The sequence below is a fragment of the Nerophis ophidion genome, linkage group LG17 (genome assembly GCF_033978795.1).
Source record: "Nerophis ophidion isolate RoL-2023_Sa linkage group LG17, RoL_Noph_v1.0, whole genome shotgun sequence".
NCBI lineage: Eukaryota > Metazoa > Chordata > Actinopteri > Syngnathiformes > Syngnathidae > Nerophis > Nerophis ophidion.
In genome coordinates, this window is record NC_084627.1 from 5,356,029 (window position 1) to 5,373,828 (window position 17,800).

The 17,800-nt window shown below is 43.3% G+C and overlaps 1 protein-coding gene across 4 annotated transcripts in view; it reads left to right on the forward strand.

Annotated features, from left to right (window-relative positions):
* LOC133535838 (bone morphogenetic protein 1-like) overlaps positions 1–17,800 on the forward strand; it is a 46,654-nt gene that overhangs the window by 25,108 nt on the left and 3,746 nt on the right. For 3 of the 4 annotated variants that reach the window (XM_061875810.1, XM_061875811.1, XM_061875808.1), the window contains 7 exons: positions 1,722–1,847; positions 4,432–4,595; positions 9,440–9,620; positions 9,703–9,828; positions 12,913–13,040; positions 13,115–13,328; positions 13,432–13,682. In XM_061875810.1, coding sequence (XP_061731794.1) covers positions 1,722–1,847; positions 4,432–4,595; positions 9,440–9,620; positions 9,703–9,828; positions 12,913–13,040; positions 13,115–13,328; positions 13,432–13,682 — 1,190 coding nt within the window. The remainder of the gene's footprint in view (positions 1–1,721; positions 1,848–4,431; positions 4,596–9,439; positions 9,621–9,702; positions 9,829–12,912; positions 13,041–13,114; positions 13,329–13,431; positions 13,683–17,800) is intronic. The other variant, XM_061875809.1, reaches the window with a different exon arrangement.

Consider the following 17,800-nt stretch of genomic DNA (forward strand, 5'->3'; position numbering starts at 1 on the left):
ATTTGCAGGTTATCCATACATCTCTGTGCCATGTCTGTCTTAGCATCGCCGGTCAAATGTGGAGACACTCTGGCACATTCAATGGGGGTCTGGCGGCAGACACTTTTGCATCTTCGGGCCAGTGGTGCAACTTGAATCCCTCCCTGTTAGTGTTGTTACACCCTCCGACAACACACCGTCGAGGCATGATGTCTCCAAGGTTCCAAAAAATAGTCGAAAAAACAGAAAATAACAGAGCTGAGAGCCGGTGTTTGTAATGTGTTGAAAATGAAAATGGTGGGTGTGTTACCTCGGCGACGTCACATTCTGACGTCATCGCCTCCAGCGCGATAAACAGAAAGGCGTTTAATTGGCCAAAATTCACCCATTTAGAGTTCGGAAATCGGTTAAAAAAATAGATGGTCTTTTTTCTGCACCATCAAGGTATATATTGACACTTACATAGGTCTGGTGATAATGTTCCCCTTTAAGCTGGTTCCAAATTTTTGTTACCCTGCATACAACACTTCGAGCGGTACAAGCCAATAAACCATGTTTACCTGATATCAGATCTAAGTTACGAGTGTTGTGGGCATGCTGGGGATGGTAGATAGGAACCAAGCTGCAGAGCCTAAGATTCAGCCTGTAAATGACTTGATAGGTTAAACAAGCATTTTGATAAATATTGAACTCTGTCAGTCTTAAGAGATGATATTTATGGAATAGATGTCGAGTGGGGGCATTAAACTTAGACCATGACAGGGCCTTTATGATTTTCTTTTGCATGGATTCTAATTTGTGAAGGTAGCTAGGGAAGGTGTTATTTTAGATGATATTACAGTAGTTTAGATGTGGTTCAAAGAGAGTTTTATATAGGGTAGGAAGAGCATAAAGAGGAAGATAATGACAAAGGTGAAAGAACAGACCAACATATTTGGATCATTTGTTTAACAGATGGCTAATGTGACATTTGAAATTGAGGTATTCGTCAATAATGACCCCCAGGAATTTTGTGGAGTACACTCTCTGTATTTGCTGCCCATTGATGTTAATATGGTAGTGCTCAGTATATGTCTGGTTTTTATTTGAACGAAATAGAATAACATTTGTTTTATTTACATTAAGTGAGAGCTTATTGCATTTGAACCAGGAATCCATTTTCACAAGCTCTGAATTGACTGTTACTTATAGATGGAGTAGGCTCCTGTGTGAGGTAAACACATTTGTATCGTCAGCAAAAATTATTTTATGAAAAGCTTCGGAGGAGTTTACAAAATCATTTATGTATAGGATAAAAAGGAGAGGCCCCAAGATGGATCCCTGGGGAACCCCATAATTTATGGTCATACAGGGTGAGTTGTGATCGTTGACGCATACACATTGTTGCCTTCCGTATAGGTAAGAACGGAACCAATCGAGAGGTACTCCTCTGACACCATAGTGGTAGAGCTTATACAATAACATCACAAAGTCTATTGTGTCAAAGGCCTTGGACAGATCCAAAAAAATGCCAATACCGCATTTTCCTTCTTCAAAACAGTCATTGACCTTTTCCAAGAGGTCGAGTATAGCCATACAGGTGGTGCTTTTTTTACAAAAAACACTTTGGGAGGGGACAAGGATATCTAGTTTTTCTAGAAAGCCATTCAGTCGGTTATAGACCACTTTCTCAAACATTTTTGAAAATGTTGGTAAAATTGAAATTTTGCAAAACAACCCCGCTGCTTTTTATCATTTGCCAGAGATGGACGAGTGCTCCCGACCTGATAATGGCGGCTGCGAGCAGCATTGCATGAACACCCTGGGCAGCTACAGATGCACCTGTGATCCTGGATATGAACTGGCCTCTGACAAGTCCAGCTGTAAAAGTAAGGAACTGCTCTTCTTAACAAACATACGTAATGTCAGCTCGAGATATAGCTTCTGTTTCAATAACGGCAGAGTCATGTCCATCAATGATCAATGTTTATTTACATAGCCCTAAATCATAAGTGTCTCAAAGGGCTGCACAAGCGACATCAACATCCTCGGTTCAGAGCCCACAAAAGGGCAAAGAAAAACTCACAACCCAGTGGGACGTCAATGTGAATGACTATGAGAAACCTTGGAAAAGACCACAGATGTGGGTGACCCCCCCCCCCCTCCCCCCCAGGGTAGACCGGATGCAATGGATGTCGAGTGGGTCTAACATAATATTGCAAAAGTCCAGTCCATTGTGGATCTAACAAAATAGTGAGAGTCCATTCCATAGTGGATCTAACATAATAGTGAGAGTCCAGTCCATAGTTGCTCTAACATAATAGTGAGAGTCCAGTCCATAGTGGATCTAACATAATTGTGTGAGAGTCCAGTCCATAGTGGATTTATCATAATAATGTGAGAGTCCAGTCCATAGTGGGTCTAACATAATATTGCGAAAGTCCAGTCCATAGTGGATCTAACATAATAGTGTGAGAGTCCAGTCCATAGTGGATCTAACATAATAGTGTGAGAGTCCAGTCCATAGTGGATTTAACATAATATTGTGAGAGTCCAGTCCATTGTGGATCTAACATAATAGTGTGAGAGTCTAGCCCGTAGCGGATTTAACATAATAGTGTGAGAGTCCAGTCCATGGTGGATCTAACATAATAGTGTGAGAGTCCAGTCCATAGTGGATCTAACATAATAGTGTGAGAGTCCAGTCCATTGTGGATCTAACACAATAGTGTGAGAGTCCAGTCCATAGTGGATCTAACATAGTAGTGTGAGAATCCAGTCCATAGTGGATCTAACATAATAGTGTGAGAGTCCAGTCCATAGTGGATCTAACATAATAGTGTGGGAGTCCAGGCCATAGTGGGTCTAACATAATATTGCGAAAGTCCAGTCCATAGTGGGTCTAACATAATATTGCGAAAGTCCAGTCCATAGTGGATCTAACATAGTAGTGTGAGAGTCCAGTCCATAGTGGATCTAACATAATGATGTGAGTGTCCAGTCCATAGTGGATCTTACATAATAGTTTGAGAGTCCAGTCCATAGTGGCTCTAACATAATAGTGAGAGTCCAGTCCATATTGGATCTAACATAATAGTGTGAGAGTCCAGTACATAGTGGGTCCTACATAATATTGTGAAAGTCCAGTTCATAGTGGATCTAACATAATAGTGAGAGTCCAGTCCATAGTGGATCTAACATAATAGTATGAGAGTCCAGTCCATAGTGGATCTAACATAATAGTGAGAGTCCAGTCCATAGTGGATCTAACACAATAGTGTGAGAGTCCAGTCCATAGTGGATCTAACATAGTAGTGTGAGAATCCAGTCCATAGTGGATCTAACATAATAGTTTGAGAGTCCAGTCCATAGTGGCTCTAACATAATAGTGAGAGTCTAGTCCATATTGGATCTAACATAATAGTGTGAGAGTCCAGTACATAGTGGGTCTAACATAATATTGTGAAAGTCCAGCTCATAGTGGATCTAACACAATAGTGTGAGAGTCCAGTCCATAGTAGGTCTTACATAATAGTGTGAGAGTCCAGTCCATAGTGGATCTAACATAATAGTGTGAGAGTCCAGTCTATAGTGGATCTAACATAATATTGCGAAAGTCCAGTCCATAGTGGATCTAACATAATAGTGTGAGAGTCCAGTCCATAGTGGGTCCAACATAATATTGCGAAAGACCAGTCCATAGTGGGTCTAACATAATAGTGTGAGAGTCCAGTCTATAGTGGATCTAACATAATAGTGTGAGAGTCCAGTCCATAGTGGGGCCAGCAGACACAAATAAGCTTTCTCCTCTCTCCACAAAGGAATGCTGTAGCTCTGACAGAGTGACCATCAGGTTTTTGGTCAAATCCCTGACTAGACTAAGATGAATGCAGAAATGTACAGAGACATTCTGGATGAGAACCATCTGTCCCTCACTCTCTAGGGGAGACCGGATGCAACGGACGTCGAGTGGGTCCGACATAATATTGTCAGGCAGGGTAACCGTGTAATACTCCACATCAGTAGGTGGCAGCAGGTAGTTAATTGCTTTGTAGAAGTCGGACCGCGTCGGGTGAGACGAGGATGGTTTGACGTGATCCCAATATGCAGAGCACAGCGGGAGACAGCCTGCAGGTTAAAAGATATGTAACGCTTAAACCAAAAAATGAACAAAAGGCAAGTCTTGCTAGGAAAAGGCACTGAATCATAGGGATGGCTATGCAAAACGAAAGTAAAACTGAACTGGCTACAAAGTAAACAAAAACAGAATGCTGGACGACAGCAAAAACTTACAGCGTGCGGAGCAGAGACGGCGTCCACAAAGTACATCCGAACATGACATGAAAATCAACAATGTCCCTCATCTGCGGGATAAAGATTGGAAAAATGACGGACAATGCTGAAGTTATTACACCCAACATGAGAGTAAATGTACACGTCACAAATGTTAAAGTCAGCCCTTTCTTCAACCAGCAGCAGCGTGTGGCGGCTTCATCACAAAACTAAACGGCTCCTTCACAACTCCCGGGTGGCCCAAGGAATACCCGTCGAACAAAAACTGCGTGTGGCAACTGGTGGCGCCTGTCCAGCACCGCATCACTCTGGTCTTTGATGTGTTTGATATAGAAGGCAATGATGTAAGTATGTTTGAAAAGTCATTCTTATTCGTATATTTCCAATTTAGATTTTATTAATAATTGTCAGGTTCAAACACTGGTAACATTTATTAAACAGACAAGAAGCAAGGAATCATGCAGAAACAGAGTTAAGTTTTGCTCAATTCAGGAGAGACATTTTTTGGGTTATACTCTAGTTACAGATCCAAAATACACTCTAAAGTCCAGCCCACGTGCTTCCTGTATTTATTTGGGAGGTGCCTGGTTACTACTGTAACGTATTATTTTCGGGTCTCCCCATGTCTAGCATTAAAAGATTACAGTTGGTACAAAATGCGGCTGCTAGACTTTTGACAAGAACAAGAAAGTTTGATCACATTACGCCTGTACTGTATATACATATTGTACCATATGTCCCGGCAAGAAATCTGCGTTCAAAGGACTCCGGCTTATTAGTGATTCCCAAAGCCCAAAAAAAGTCTGCGGGCTATAGAGCGTTTTCTGTTCGGGCTCCAGTACTCTGGAATGCCCTCAGTTTGAGATGCCACCTCAGTAGAAGCATTTAAGTCTCACCTTAAAACTCATTTGTATACTGTAGCCTTTAAATAGACTCCCTTTTTAGACCAGTTGATCTGCCGTTTCTTTTCTTTTTCTTCTATGTCCCACTCTCCCTTGTAGAAGGGGTCCGGTCCGATCCGGTGGCCATGTACTGCTTGCCTGTGTATCGGCTGGGGACATCTCTGCGCTGCTGATCCGCCTCCGCATGGGATGGTTTCCTGCTGGCTCCGCTGTGAACGGGACTCTCGCTGCTGTGTTGGATCCGCTTTGGACTGGACTCTCGCGACTGTGTTGGATCCATTATGGATTGAACTTTCACAGTATCATGTTAGACCCGCTCGACATCCATTGCTTTCCTCCTCTCCAAGGTTCTCATAGTCATCATTGTCACCGACGTCCCACTGGGTCATTATTGTCACCGATGTCCCACTGGGTGTGAGTTTTCCTTGCCCTTATGTGGGCCTACCGAGGATGTCGTAGTGGTTTGTGCAGCCCTTTGAGACACTAGTGATTTAGGGCTATATAAGTAAACATTGATTGATTGATTGATTGATCACTGAAGCTGCTGCTGAAGACACAATATATAATTATATAAAAATGCAAACGTGCTAACAGTCGTGATATCGCCCTGTCTCTGCTTTGTCCGCGTCACGGCGGTGTTCGGTTTTGGCTATCAGCAGGCCGTTCCTGGACACAGACACTGAAACAAGACGACTTCCAATCTTTGGATTTGCAAGTCGTCTCTTTGCAGGGATTGAGAAGTACTACTTCAACACAATTGATAACAACTTTAGCAACGGCCCTTAAACATAAGAGTTGTGTGATAATTTATACGTCATTATTCTAACATAGTGAGAGTGAATGAGATAGTGGGAAAAAAAAAGGAAATCTATCTCTCCACTGAGAAACATCCCCACACCATAATGCTGCCGCCACCACAACGCTTCACTGTCAGGATGGTACTGGTCTGGTGATGAGTGGTTTCTGGTTTCCTCCTAACATGACACCTGGCATTCACGCCAAATACTTAAATCTTTGTCTCATCAGTCCAGAGAATTTGTTTCTCATGGTCTGAGAGTCTTTCAGGTGCATTTTGGCAAAGTTTTTACTAAGAAATGGCTTCTGTCTGGCCACTCTACCATACAGTCTTGATTGGTAGATTGCTGCAGAGATGGAAGATTCAATCAATCAATCAATCAATCAACGTTTAGTTATATAGCCCTAAATCACAAGTGTCTCAAAGGGCTGCACAAGCCACAATGACATCCTCGGTTCAGAGCCCACATAAAGGCAAGGAAAAACTCACAACCCAGTGGGACGTCGATGTGAATGACTATGAGAAAACTTGGAGATGACCGCAGGTGTGGGTGTCCCCCCCTCCCCTAGGGTAGACCAGATGCAATGACGTGGACTGGGTCCAACATAATATTGTTAAAGTCCAGTCCAAAGTGGATTTAACATAATAGTAAGAGTCCAGTCCATGGTGTGGCCAGCAGGAAACCATCCCGAGGGTAGACTGGTCTGCAGTGCAGAGATGTCCCCAACGGATACACAGCCGAGCGGTCCACCCCAGGTCCCGACTCTGGACAGCCGGCACTTAATCCATGGCCACCAGACCTTTGCCCCCACCTCCACAATTTATTTTTACATGCACCTTATTACTTTTTAAACTCTGCACTACCATGAGCTAATGCAAAAAAATGTCGTTCTTATATGTACTGTAAAGTACACATTTGAATGACAATAAAAAGGAAGTCAAAGTCTAATACATTTGCAAAATAAAAAAAAAATAGAAATACATTTCACATTGTCATAGGGTATTGTGTGTAGAATTTTGAGGACAAAAATGTATTCTATCTTGGATTAACGGCTCTGTCATAACAAAATATGGAAAAAGTGAAGCTCTATGAATACTTTTTGGATGCACAGTAGGCCCTTTTTTTTTAAACTAAGAAAAAACATTTTAACATTGAAAAACAATATGTATTTAGTGGGTTTTATCTCGATATGTTAATGCCATCTTCCATCCATCCATCCATCCATCATCTTCCGCTTATCCGAGGTCGGGTCGCGGGGGCAACAGCCTAAGCAGGGAAACCCAGACTTCCCTCTCCCCAACCACTTCGTCTAGCTCTTCCCGGGGGATCCCGAGGCGTTCCCAGGCCAGCCGGGAGACATAGTCTTCCCAACGTGTCCTGGGTCTTCCCCGTGGCCTCCTACCGGTTGGACGTGCCCTAAACACCTCCCTAGGGAGGCGTTCGGGTGGCATCCTGACCAGATGCCCGAACCACCTCATCTGGCTCCTCTCGATGTGAAGGAGCAGTGGCTTTACTTTGAGTTCCTCCCGGTCGGCAGAGCTTCTCACCCTATCTCTAAGGGAGAGACCCAAACTCATTTGGGCCGCTTGTACCCGTGATCTTATCCTTTCGGTCATGACCCAAAGCTCATGACCATAGGTGAGGATGGGAACGTAGATCGACCGATAAATTGAGAGCTTTGCCTTCCGGCTCAGCTCCTTCTTCACCACAACGGATCGGTACAACGTCCGCATTACTGAAGACGCCGCACCGATCCGCCTGTCGATCTCACGATCCACTCTTCCCCCACTCGTGAACAAGACTCCTAGGTACTTGAACTCCTCCACTTGGGGCAGGGTCTCCTCCCCAACCCGGAGATGGCACTCCACCCTTTTCCGGGCGAGAACCATGGACTCGGACTTGGAGGTGCTGATTCTCATTCCGGTCGCTTCACACTAATGCCATCTTTAAAATGTCAAAAACCTAAAGCTGGTTTGACTTTTTCATGGAAGCTGCATTTCAAGCAGTACGTAGTTTTTACATGAAAACATACAACGTATGTCCGTATGGGGCGGCGAAGTCAGGTTTAGAGTGGGATGTGGAGCCCTTTAGTAGTCTTGTGAATGAGGGCCACGGAATTTGGTGCTACTCCCTTAGAGAGGAGTTAATAGGGCTGTTACAGATTTAAGCCTTCATCGTGCGGGTTCAGGGGACCACCTAGGAAGGACATCTCTTGAGCAGGTTTGACTTCTTTATTTTTCAATAAAGCTTTTCTGCAGCTTGGATCGCTCTTTCAGTTCCTCTCCGCTACTCGCTCCTCGGTCGCTCTTTCAGCAGCCATCGTCGTCGTCCTCCTCTGCTTCTTGTTGCTCTTTGATCGCTGTTGCGGGCTCTCCCCATCCTTCCTCCTTCTCCCCTTTTATACTCTGCGAGGAGATAAGTCAATCGAGTGCCGGTGTGTGAGCCACGCACCTGGATTAGATGGCGGCGGCGCTCCCGGCACGTCCCGCCTCTCCGCTCCGCCGCATTCTCTGCCTCCTTGCTGCCAACTTGGGCAGGGCTGCAGTGTGCCCTGCCCTGCCGTCGGCCCGTCGGCTCCGCCTCTCCACAGTCCTCCATCGCCAGACGCAAGCCGGGCTTCCGCTCGGCTGAGCGTACTCCCCCCTCCCTTGAAGACTGCCTCGGCCACCTATCTTCTCTTCTTCCATCTTGTCTGCTCGCTCTTCTACCTTCTGGTCTTGTGGTTGTACTTTGGCTTCTTCCTCTTTGACCTTTTCTTTGTCTTTTTCTTCATCCCTTCCTTTGTCTTCCTTGTCCTCTTCATCCTCCTCATCATCATCATCACCATGTTCCTCTTCATCCCCATCATGCTCCGATTCATCATCACCATGCTTCTCTTCATCATCATCATCACCAGGCTCTTCTTCATCATGCTCTTTTTCTTCTTCTTCTTCTTCTTCTTCTTCTTCATCATCATCATGCTCATTTTCTTCTTCTTCTTCTTCTTCTTCTACCACCACTTCTTTCACTTCTTCTTTTTTTCTTCCTCTTCAGCTGCTCGCTCCAACGGCTATGCATCTGTCTCCTCAGCAGGGGGCGCCTCCTCTGCACCGCCGTCTGCCTTTTTGTCTTCGGGGGGCCATTTGCCCTTTCAGCTGCCGTCGTCCTCGTCCTCGTCTGCCTCTTGTTGCTCTTTGATCGCTGTTGTGGGCTCTCCTCCTCCTTCCTCCTTCACCCCTTTTTATACTCTCCGAGGAGATAAGTCAATCGTGTGGACGTCGTGTCAATCCCGGCACGTCCCGCCTCTCTGCTCCGCCGCATTCTCCGCCTCTTTCCCGCCACAGCCCTGCCCCGCCGTCGGCCCGTCAGCTCCACCTCTCCACAAGGGCTGTATAAATAAACATTAATTGATTGATTAATTGATAGATAATAATAGCATTCACGGAAGTATAGTAGTGTGTTGATACCTCATGCCTCGATTCCTCAATGAGTTAACTGTGTTTCCATCAGGTGTGTAAATACGATTATGTGGATGTGCGCAGTGGCGCTACAGCGGACGCAAATCTCCACGGGAAGTTCTGCGGCGAGGAGAAACCCGACCCTGTAACCTCACAGCAGAACGCCATGAGAGTCGAATTCAAGTCCGACAACACCGTGTCCAAGAGAGGATTCAAGGCTCACTTCTTTTTCGGTTAAGAGTCAACCATGGCGGCCAGTGTCGTCGTCTTGTTCAAATTAGTCGATACACACCCCTGAAAAATCTTGCTTTGCAGATATGGACGAGTGTTCGGATAAAAACGCCGGTTGCCAGCATGAATGTGTGAACACCATGGGAAGCTACAAGTGCCGGTGCCGCAGCGGCTTCGCTCTTCACGACAACAAGCATGACTGCAAGGAAGGTGAAGAAGTGCAGAAGTCATCATTTATTTTCACAGCACCTTCGTGCACAGACACGTTGCAGCGCATAGAAGAAGAAAAGACACACACAGCACCAGTGACGATAACAAAACATGGCATGGCACTGAGAATTGAGGAAAAACGCCACCTTCGAGGCTTTCACATGGTAGAATAACTCAAATGTACGTCATCTAAAACAGATTTTAAAATACACAATATGTACTAAATAAAATATAAATAACAAATTGGCTTAAACATACATTTGTGAGAATAATAGTAATGATAATAGCAACAAATTAAATAGAAAATACTGCGATTAGGTGGCAATGTGTCCAGGGTGCACACCGCCTTCCGCCCTGAAATAGGCTCCAGCACCCACCGCGATCCCGAAAGGGACGAGCGGCATTGAGGTTAGTTAGCTAACCCCAATGCACTCAAAAATACCTTAAAATAAGTAACAACAAGTGCACTTTTCTTGGTAGAAAAAGAATCAAGACCTTTTTGCTCAATTTGTTGAAAAATGATCTTAAATTAAACAAATGCTGGTGCCATTATCTTGACATAATGATATGCGCTCGGCATCATGATTGTTTTTTTTCATGCTTGAAGTAAGAAATTATTACTTTAAAGGCCTACTGAAAGCCACTACTACCGACCACGCAGTCTGATAGTTTATATATCAATGATGAAATATTAACATTGCAACACATGCCAATACGGCCTTTTTAGTTTACTAAATTGCAATTTTAAATTTCCCGCAAAGTGTCGTGTTGAAAACGTTGCGGTATGATGACGCGTGCGTTTGACGTCTCGGGTTGTAGCGGACATTATTTTCCAGCCCGATCCAAGCTATAAGTAGTCTGCTTTAATCACATAATTACACAGTATTCTGGACATCTGTGTTGCTGAATCTTTTGCAATTTGTTCAATTAATATTGGAGAAGTCAAAGTAGAAAGATGCAGGTGGGAAGCTTTTAGCCTTTAGCCACACAAACACATGGTGTTTCCTTGTTTAAAATTCCCGAAGGTGAAGCTTTACTATGGATCAGAGCGGTCAAGCGAACATGGATCCCGATTACATGTCAATGGGCAGTTTTCGGTGAGAAAATTGTGGTAATAAGTCTGCTCTTAACGGAGACATCAGTGGAGCTTCCGTCCTGCTGCAGCTGCGTGACTCTCCTCAGAGACTTTGGCGGTCAACACACCCGTGGCCACATCCCTCCGACTTTCAGGTACGATTTAATCTCACTAAAACACTAGCAACACAATAGGCAGATAAGGGATTTTCCAGAATTATCCTAGTAATTGTGTCTAATAACATCTGAATCGCTCCCACCGCAATCACCTTTTTTTTTTTTTCTTCTAGTCCTTTACTCTAAATTTTCTCATCCACATATCTTTCATCCTCGCTCAAATTAATGGGGAAATTGTCGCTTTCTCGGTCCAAATAGCTCTAGCCCAGGGGTGCCCATTACGTCGATCGCGAGCTACCAGTCGACCGCGGTGTGTCAGTCGATCTCCAGCCAGGCTTTTAAAAAAAATAGACCTAAAAATTAGTGATCATCAATCTTCACCAAGACGTCACTTAAATGACATTCACGGTACCGGAGGGTCTTGTGAGATGACGCTGGCTGCTCCAAGATCATTATTATGAAAATATGACCGAGAGGAAGGCGAGAAACACTTTTTATTTCAACAGACTCTCGCGCCGTACCTTCCGTCAAAACTCTAAAGGCCGACTGCACATTTCCTATCTTCACAATAAAAGCCCTGCTTCATGCTGCCTGCGCTAACTAAATACAGAGTCTCGGAAAACTGGCGTGCACAAGCGATCCCTCAGAAAGCTGGCGTGCACATCACTTGTGCACGCCAGCTTTCCGAGACTCTTATTTTGTTAGCGCAGGCAGCATGAAGCAGGGCTTTTATTGTGAAGATAGGAAATGTGCAGTCGGCCTTTAGAGTTTTGACGGAAGGGACGGCGCGAAAGTCTGTTGAAATAAAAAGTGTTTCTCGCCTTCCTCTCTGTCATTTTTTCATAATAATGAACTGGCAGCAGCCAGCGTCATCTCACAAGACCCTCGGGTGCCGTGAATGTCAATCAAGCAAGCTACGGAATTTGTCGCCAATGTTTTTCTTGTAAAGTGTATGGAAGCTGGATGAATTAGATGCCGAAAACCAACCACTTTCATGTGGTATTGTACAGAAAGGACAACTTTTTTTCTCCTCCGTTTGAAAATGTGGGCGTTATCATCATTACTGTCTGATTCCAATCAATGCAAGTCATCAGAATCAGGTAATACACCAACTTATATTCTTGTCTTCGTGAAAGAAAGACATCTATATGTGTTACACATGCTTGTATTATCATTAAACACATTTAACTTGTTTACAAAAATGTCTCTTTCATAAATAAAGAAATATAAATGATATATATAAATGAGGTAGATCCCTCGAGTTGGTCAATTGAAAAGTAGCTCGCCTGCAGAAAAATTGTGGGCACCCCTGGTCTAGCCGCTGCTGGCCATGATTGTAAACAATGTTCAGATGTGAGGAGCTCCACAACTCGTGACGTCACGCGCACATCGTCTGCTACTTCCTGTACAGGCAAGGCTTTTTTATTAGCGACCAAAAGTTGCAAACTTTATCGTCGATGTTCTCTACTAAATCCTTTCAGCAAAAATATGGCAATATCGCAAAATGATCAAGTATGACACATAGAATTGACCTGCTATCCCCGTTTAAATAAGAAAATCTCATTTCAGTAGGCCTTTAAAAAAGTAGTTTTATACTTCTGAGTGTTGATGACACAGCTTTGCAACACTTGATGTTCTAGTTTCAAGCATGTTTTAACTCAATATAGGTCATTACATCTCAGCAACAAGCTGTAATATTTTACTGAGATCATTTAGGATCAAAACCCCTTAAAACAAGTAAAACACTCTAACATAAAATCTGCTTAGTGAGAAGAATGATCTTATCAGACAGAAAATAAGCAAATATTACCCTTATTTGAGATATTTAATCTTGCTTAGATTTCAGTTTTTGCAGTGTGCTGCTTACCGTACAATGTGTTCTGACGTCTCCAGCGGGCTGTGATCACATGATTAGCGGCGTATCCGGCACCATTAGCAGCACCAACTGGCCCGAGAAGTACCCCAGCAAGAAGGCCTGCACCTGGCTTCTGTCCACAACTCCGGGTCATCGGATAAAACTTGTATTAACGCATTTTTTTATTTTATAATTTAGCAGTTGCTTTTGTCACACTTTATTTTTTTTTTCCCCACCGAGGTATTCAACGAGATCGACATGGAGGCTCATATTCAGTGCGCTTACGACCATTTGGAAATTTTTGACGGGACAGATGTCCGCGCCTCGAGCCTGGGACACGTCTGCGGCGCAAAGAAGCCTCCTCCGGTCGTCTCCAGCGCCAGTGTGATGTTTCTACGTTTCTACTCCGACAACTCTGTGCAAAAGCGAGGCTTTGAGGCCTCGTACAGAGCAGGTAACCTCCCTTCAAAAATGATAGTAGGCCGTAAAATGGTTAAGGAACGAAGCACTCGTCCCTGTCTTTTCTTTTCTACCCTCTAATTTTGTGGTGGCTCCAGAATGCGGAGGCAGCCTTCACGCTGAGGTCAAAACGAAAGATTTGTACTCTCATGCCGAGTTTGGAGACAACAACTACCCGGGAGGCTGCGACTGCGCGTGGGTCATCTCTGCAGAGAAGGGTTACGGAGTGGAGCTCCTCTTCCAGGTGTTTGAGGTGGAGGAGGAGCCTGACTGCGGCTACGATTACGTCGAGCTCTACGACGGGGCCGACGTCAAGTCCCCACGCCTGGGACGGTTCTGCGGATCAGGGGTAGATATGCTGACAATGTCCACTTTGTAAACAATTCTTGAATATTCCCTCCAACGGTAACCTCCACTTTAATAGAGGCCATCCCACTATGTGTCCAGCGTTCAACAAATAAATAGAACTTACACAAAGTACCGTATTTTCCGGATTATAAGGTGCACTGCCGATGAATGGTCTATTTTCGATCTTTTTTCCAAGGTTTCTCATTGTCATCCCATTGGGTTGAGTTCTTTCTTGCTCTGATGTGTCAAGATCCGTGACCCGGATCATGTTTTGGTATTTTCGGTTAGTTTTGGACTCCCTCAGTTCCTGTTTCCTGCACCCTTGAGTTTGTTTTAGTTACCATGGTTGCTTATTGTTTTGACCTGCCTCTGATTAGTGCTCGGGGAACAGGTGAGCGTCCCGAACGCCGTCAAGCAAATTATCTTAGCAACTTACCAACTAATTGTCCATAGGTCCTTGATTATTGGTCTAGTGACTATACAACTTTGAGAATAGAGTAGTGCCTCAACTTGCGAGCATAATTGTGTCATGTTTTGTTTGGTTATGTTCTGTTGGTTTTTGGACTCTTTTAGTTCCTGCTTGGTATTTTATGTGGTGGAAAAGTCATCCTGTTCATGACGCCAATTTTATGTAGTCGAAAAGTCAGAATCTTAAACAGAAACAATAGAGAATTTTTTACAGGATTTTATTTACTCATAATCAGATGGTACAAAGTTGGATTGAATCGATATGATTACAGACAGAGTCTCATGGGACGAAAGATGGCGGACCCTCGTGAAAGAATTAAGAAATGCGCACATCAGACTTGGTCTTCACTTCTTATTTATACGCTCCCTGATGGCCTGATTGTAGCATAACAACTTATGTAACTGTCCAATGTTCAAATGTCACCCCACCAACAGAACTAGCACTTGGTCTGGGTGACTTGACCTCTTATGTCGTGTCCCTCCCGATGCATTCAGTTTAGCGGTAACCCTAGGACAGAAATTTTCCACTGCAGTTTTGTCACCATGGCAACCCATTAGTTTCACCTGCCTCATTCGTTTGGACTCACGCACCTGTCGTTTGCGGGAAAACAAGGTGCGTGAGTCCAAACAAATGAGGCAGGTGAGACTGATGGGTCGCCATGGTGACAAAACAAACCAGGAAGCGCAAGCAGGAACTAAAAGAGTCCAAAAACCAACAGAACATAACCAAAAAAAACATGACCACAGAACATGACAAATTGGTTCTGTGACGCAGCTCTTAACCCAAAACAATCAGAATCTATGTTTCCTGTTAAAATGAAAAAAAACAGCACAATTTTAACCGTAACATGACCTCTAAATGGGTCAAATGCAGAGAATATTTTCGCCACACCTAGTGTGTGTGTGACAATCATTGGTACTTTAACTCTAAAAAGAAAAACAAACTTTTAGATAAGAAATATTGTATAGAAATACAATATCTTATATGACAATGAACTACTATGCGTGGTCCGGATCATGTTTTGTTATGTTCTGTTAGTAATATTTTTCAACATATTGAGCAAAAAGGTCACGTTTTTTTTCTACCAAGAAAAGTGCACTTGTTATTAGTAAGAATATACTTATTTTAAGGTATTTCGGGGTCCATTGAGGTTAGCTAATTAGGGACCGAATGTCCCTTTGGGACAGAGGACCCTATTGTATTCTAAGGTTTTATTATTATTATACCGCCGCCCCTTTGAGCTGTAATTTGACCCCCTTAATGTGCTTCAAAACTCACCAAATTTTACACACACATTAGGACTGGACTAATAAAAAAAACAACAAAAAAACCTCAAAATTGCACTCTTGCTCCCCCTTGGAAAAAACACAGACAAAACTTCTTGTAACTTCCGTTAGGAATGTCGTAGAGACATGAAACAAAAACCTCTATGTAGTTCTCACTTAGACCTACATTTTATAAACTGACATCCTTCAGCACAAATCAACAGGAAGTTGGCAAACACCCCGTCAAAACAAAAGTTTCCCAAGAAAATGTCATTTTTGCCTCTTTGAGCTGTAATTTGACCCTCTTAAAATGCTTCAAAACTCACCAGACTGGACACACACATCAGGACTGACGAAAATTGCGATCTAATGAAAAAACCAAACCCCAAAACTCAAAATTGCGCTCTAGTGCCCCCTAGAAATAAAACACAGACAAAACTTCTTCTAGGAAGAAAACACAGACAAAACTTATTGTAACTTCCGGTAGGAATGTCTTAGAGACATGAAACAAAAACCTCTATGTAGGTCTCACTTAGACTTACATTTTATTAACTGACATCTTTCAGCAAAAATCTACAGGAAGTTGGCAATTACCCCTTTAAAAAAAAAGTTTTGTAAAAACATGTCACCTTTTTTCAAACATTATCTCCTCTGAGCGCGTTTGTTGTGTCTGCTTCAAACTCGCACAGGAAAGAGATTGAACCCTCCTGATTTAAAGTTGCGCAAAGAGTTTTTCTAACTGCTCCGGTTATGATTTTACGAGCCTTCAAAGAACTGCTGGGCTGATGCTGCTGCGCTGCTGCCGTCTCAAGATTGCCGCTTAAAAGCAGGAAGCTCCAGCGTGACCACACAATGCAGAGAAGGTAGGTACTGTGCAGGTAAAGATATGTTAACTGGGTGAAAAAAGGAGGCACCCGTTTGACTCCAGGATACAGAGAAGGTAGGTAACGTGCAGGTAAAGATATGTTGTCTGGTTGATGGCAGGAAGCACCAGCATGTATGGGTGAAAGAAAGAAGCACCAGTGTGACCCCAGGATGCAGGGAAGGTAGGTAATGTGCAGGTAAAGATATGTTGAATGGTTAAAGGCAGGAAACACCAGCAAATGTCGGTCCCGTTCATCGCTGCTTGCAGCTTTAATTTTACTTGTTTTGGAAAGTCTTGACAAGCCACATTTTCTTGTTCTATTGGCAGATAATTTTGCTTAGTTCAAATAAAGTACCCCTCATTTTTTGTATTTTTTTGTTCTTGTTTTTGAACACTGACTTTTTGCAGTGTGTATTGCATGTATGAACCAAAAACCACAAAGGGCTCCACATGAGGCATCCTCATTTCACCGTATGAGAGGAATATTGTACTCTCTGCACTGCAAAAAGTCAGTGTTCAAAAACAAGAAAAAAAAATACGAAAATGAGGGGTCTTTTAATTGAACTAAGGAAAATTATTGTCACATGATGTTGGTGACGAACCACAAGATGCAGAGAAGGCAGGCTTTGTCCGAGAAAACATGATTTAATGTTCAAAATAAAAGGTAAAAAACACAAACCAGGAACTAGGTATAGCCAAAACTGAAAACAGGAACCAGCAATGGCTAACAAGAAAACATGAAACAAAAGAGCTAGGAGGAGAAAGCAAACTACAAATAGCTAACAGGAACAGCTTATCGCTACGATGACAGCGACAAAGACAAGTAGTAGCACGACAGGTAGTAGCTGTAGCGATATCGACAATGACAGGTAGTGGTGACATCGACACGACAATACTCCAACACCGAGTGGAAGACAAAGCAGGTTTTAATATTATCTCGCTGATTGACACCAGGTGTGGCCAGGTGCCAATCAGCCACAGCTGAGGGGACACAGCACACAGGGAGACAAACAGTAAACAGAACCAAAACAGGAGCGCTGACAGGAAATATAACCAACACAGAGGAAAAACTAAAACACAACCAAACTGTCAGGGGCAAGCCAATGGAACACAAAAATTCGGCTTGTCAAGACTTTCCAAAACAAGTAAAATGAGCTAACCTCAATGAACCCAAAAATACCTTAAAATAGGTATATTCTCACTAATAACGGGTGCAATTTTCTTGGTAGAAAAAAATGCTCAATATGTTGAAAAATATTCTTAAATGAAGTAAATGATAGTGCCATTATCTTGACAAATTGATATGCGCTTGGTCGGCATCATGATTTTTTTTTTTTAAAGGCCTACTGAAATGAGATGTTCTTATTTAAACGGGGATAGCAGGTCCATTCTATGTGTCATACTTGATCATTTCGCGATATTGACATATTTTTGCTGAAAAGATTTAGTAGAGAACATCGACGATAATGTTCGCAACTTTTGGTGCTGATAAAAAAAGCCTTGCCTGTACAGGAAGTAGC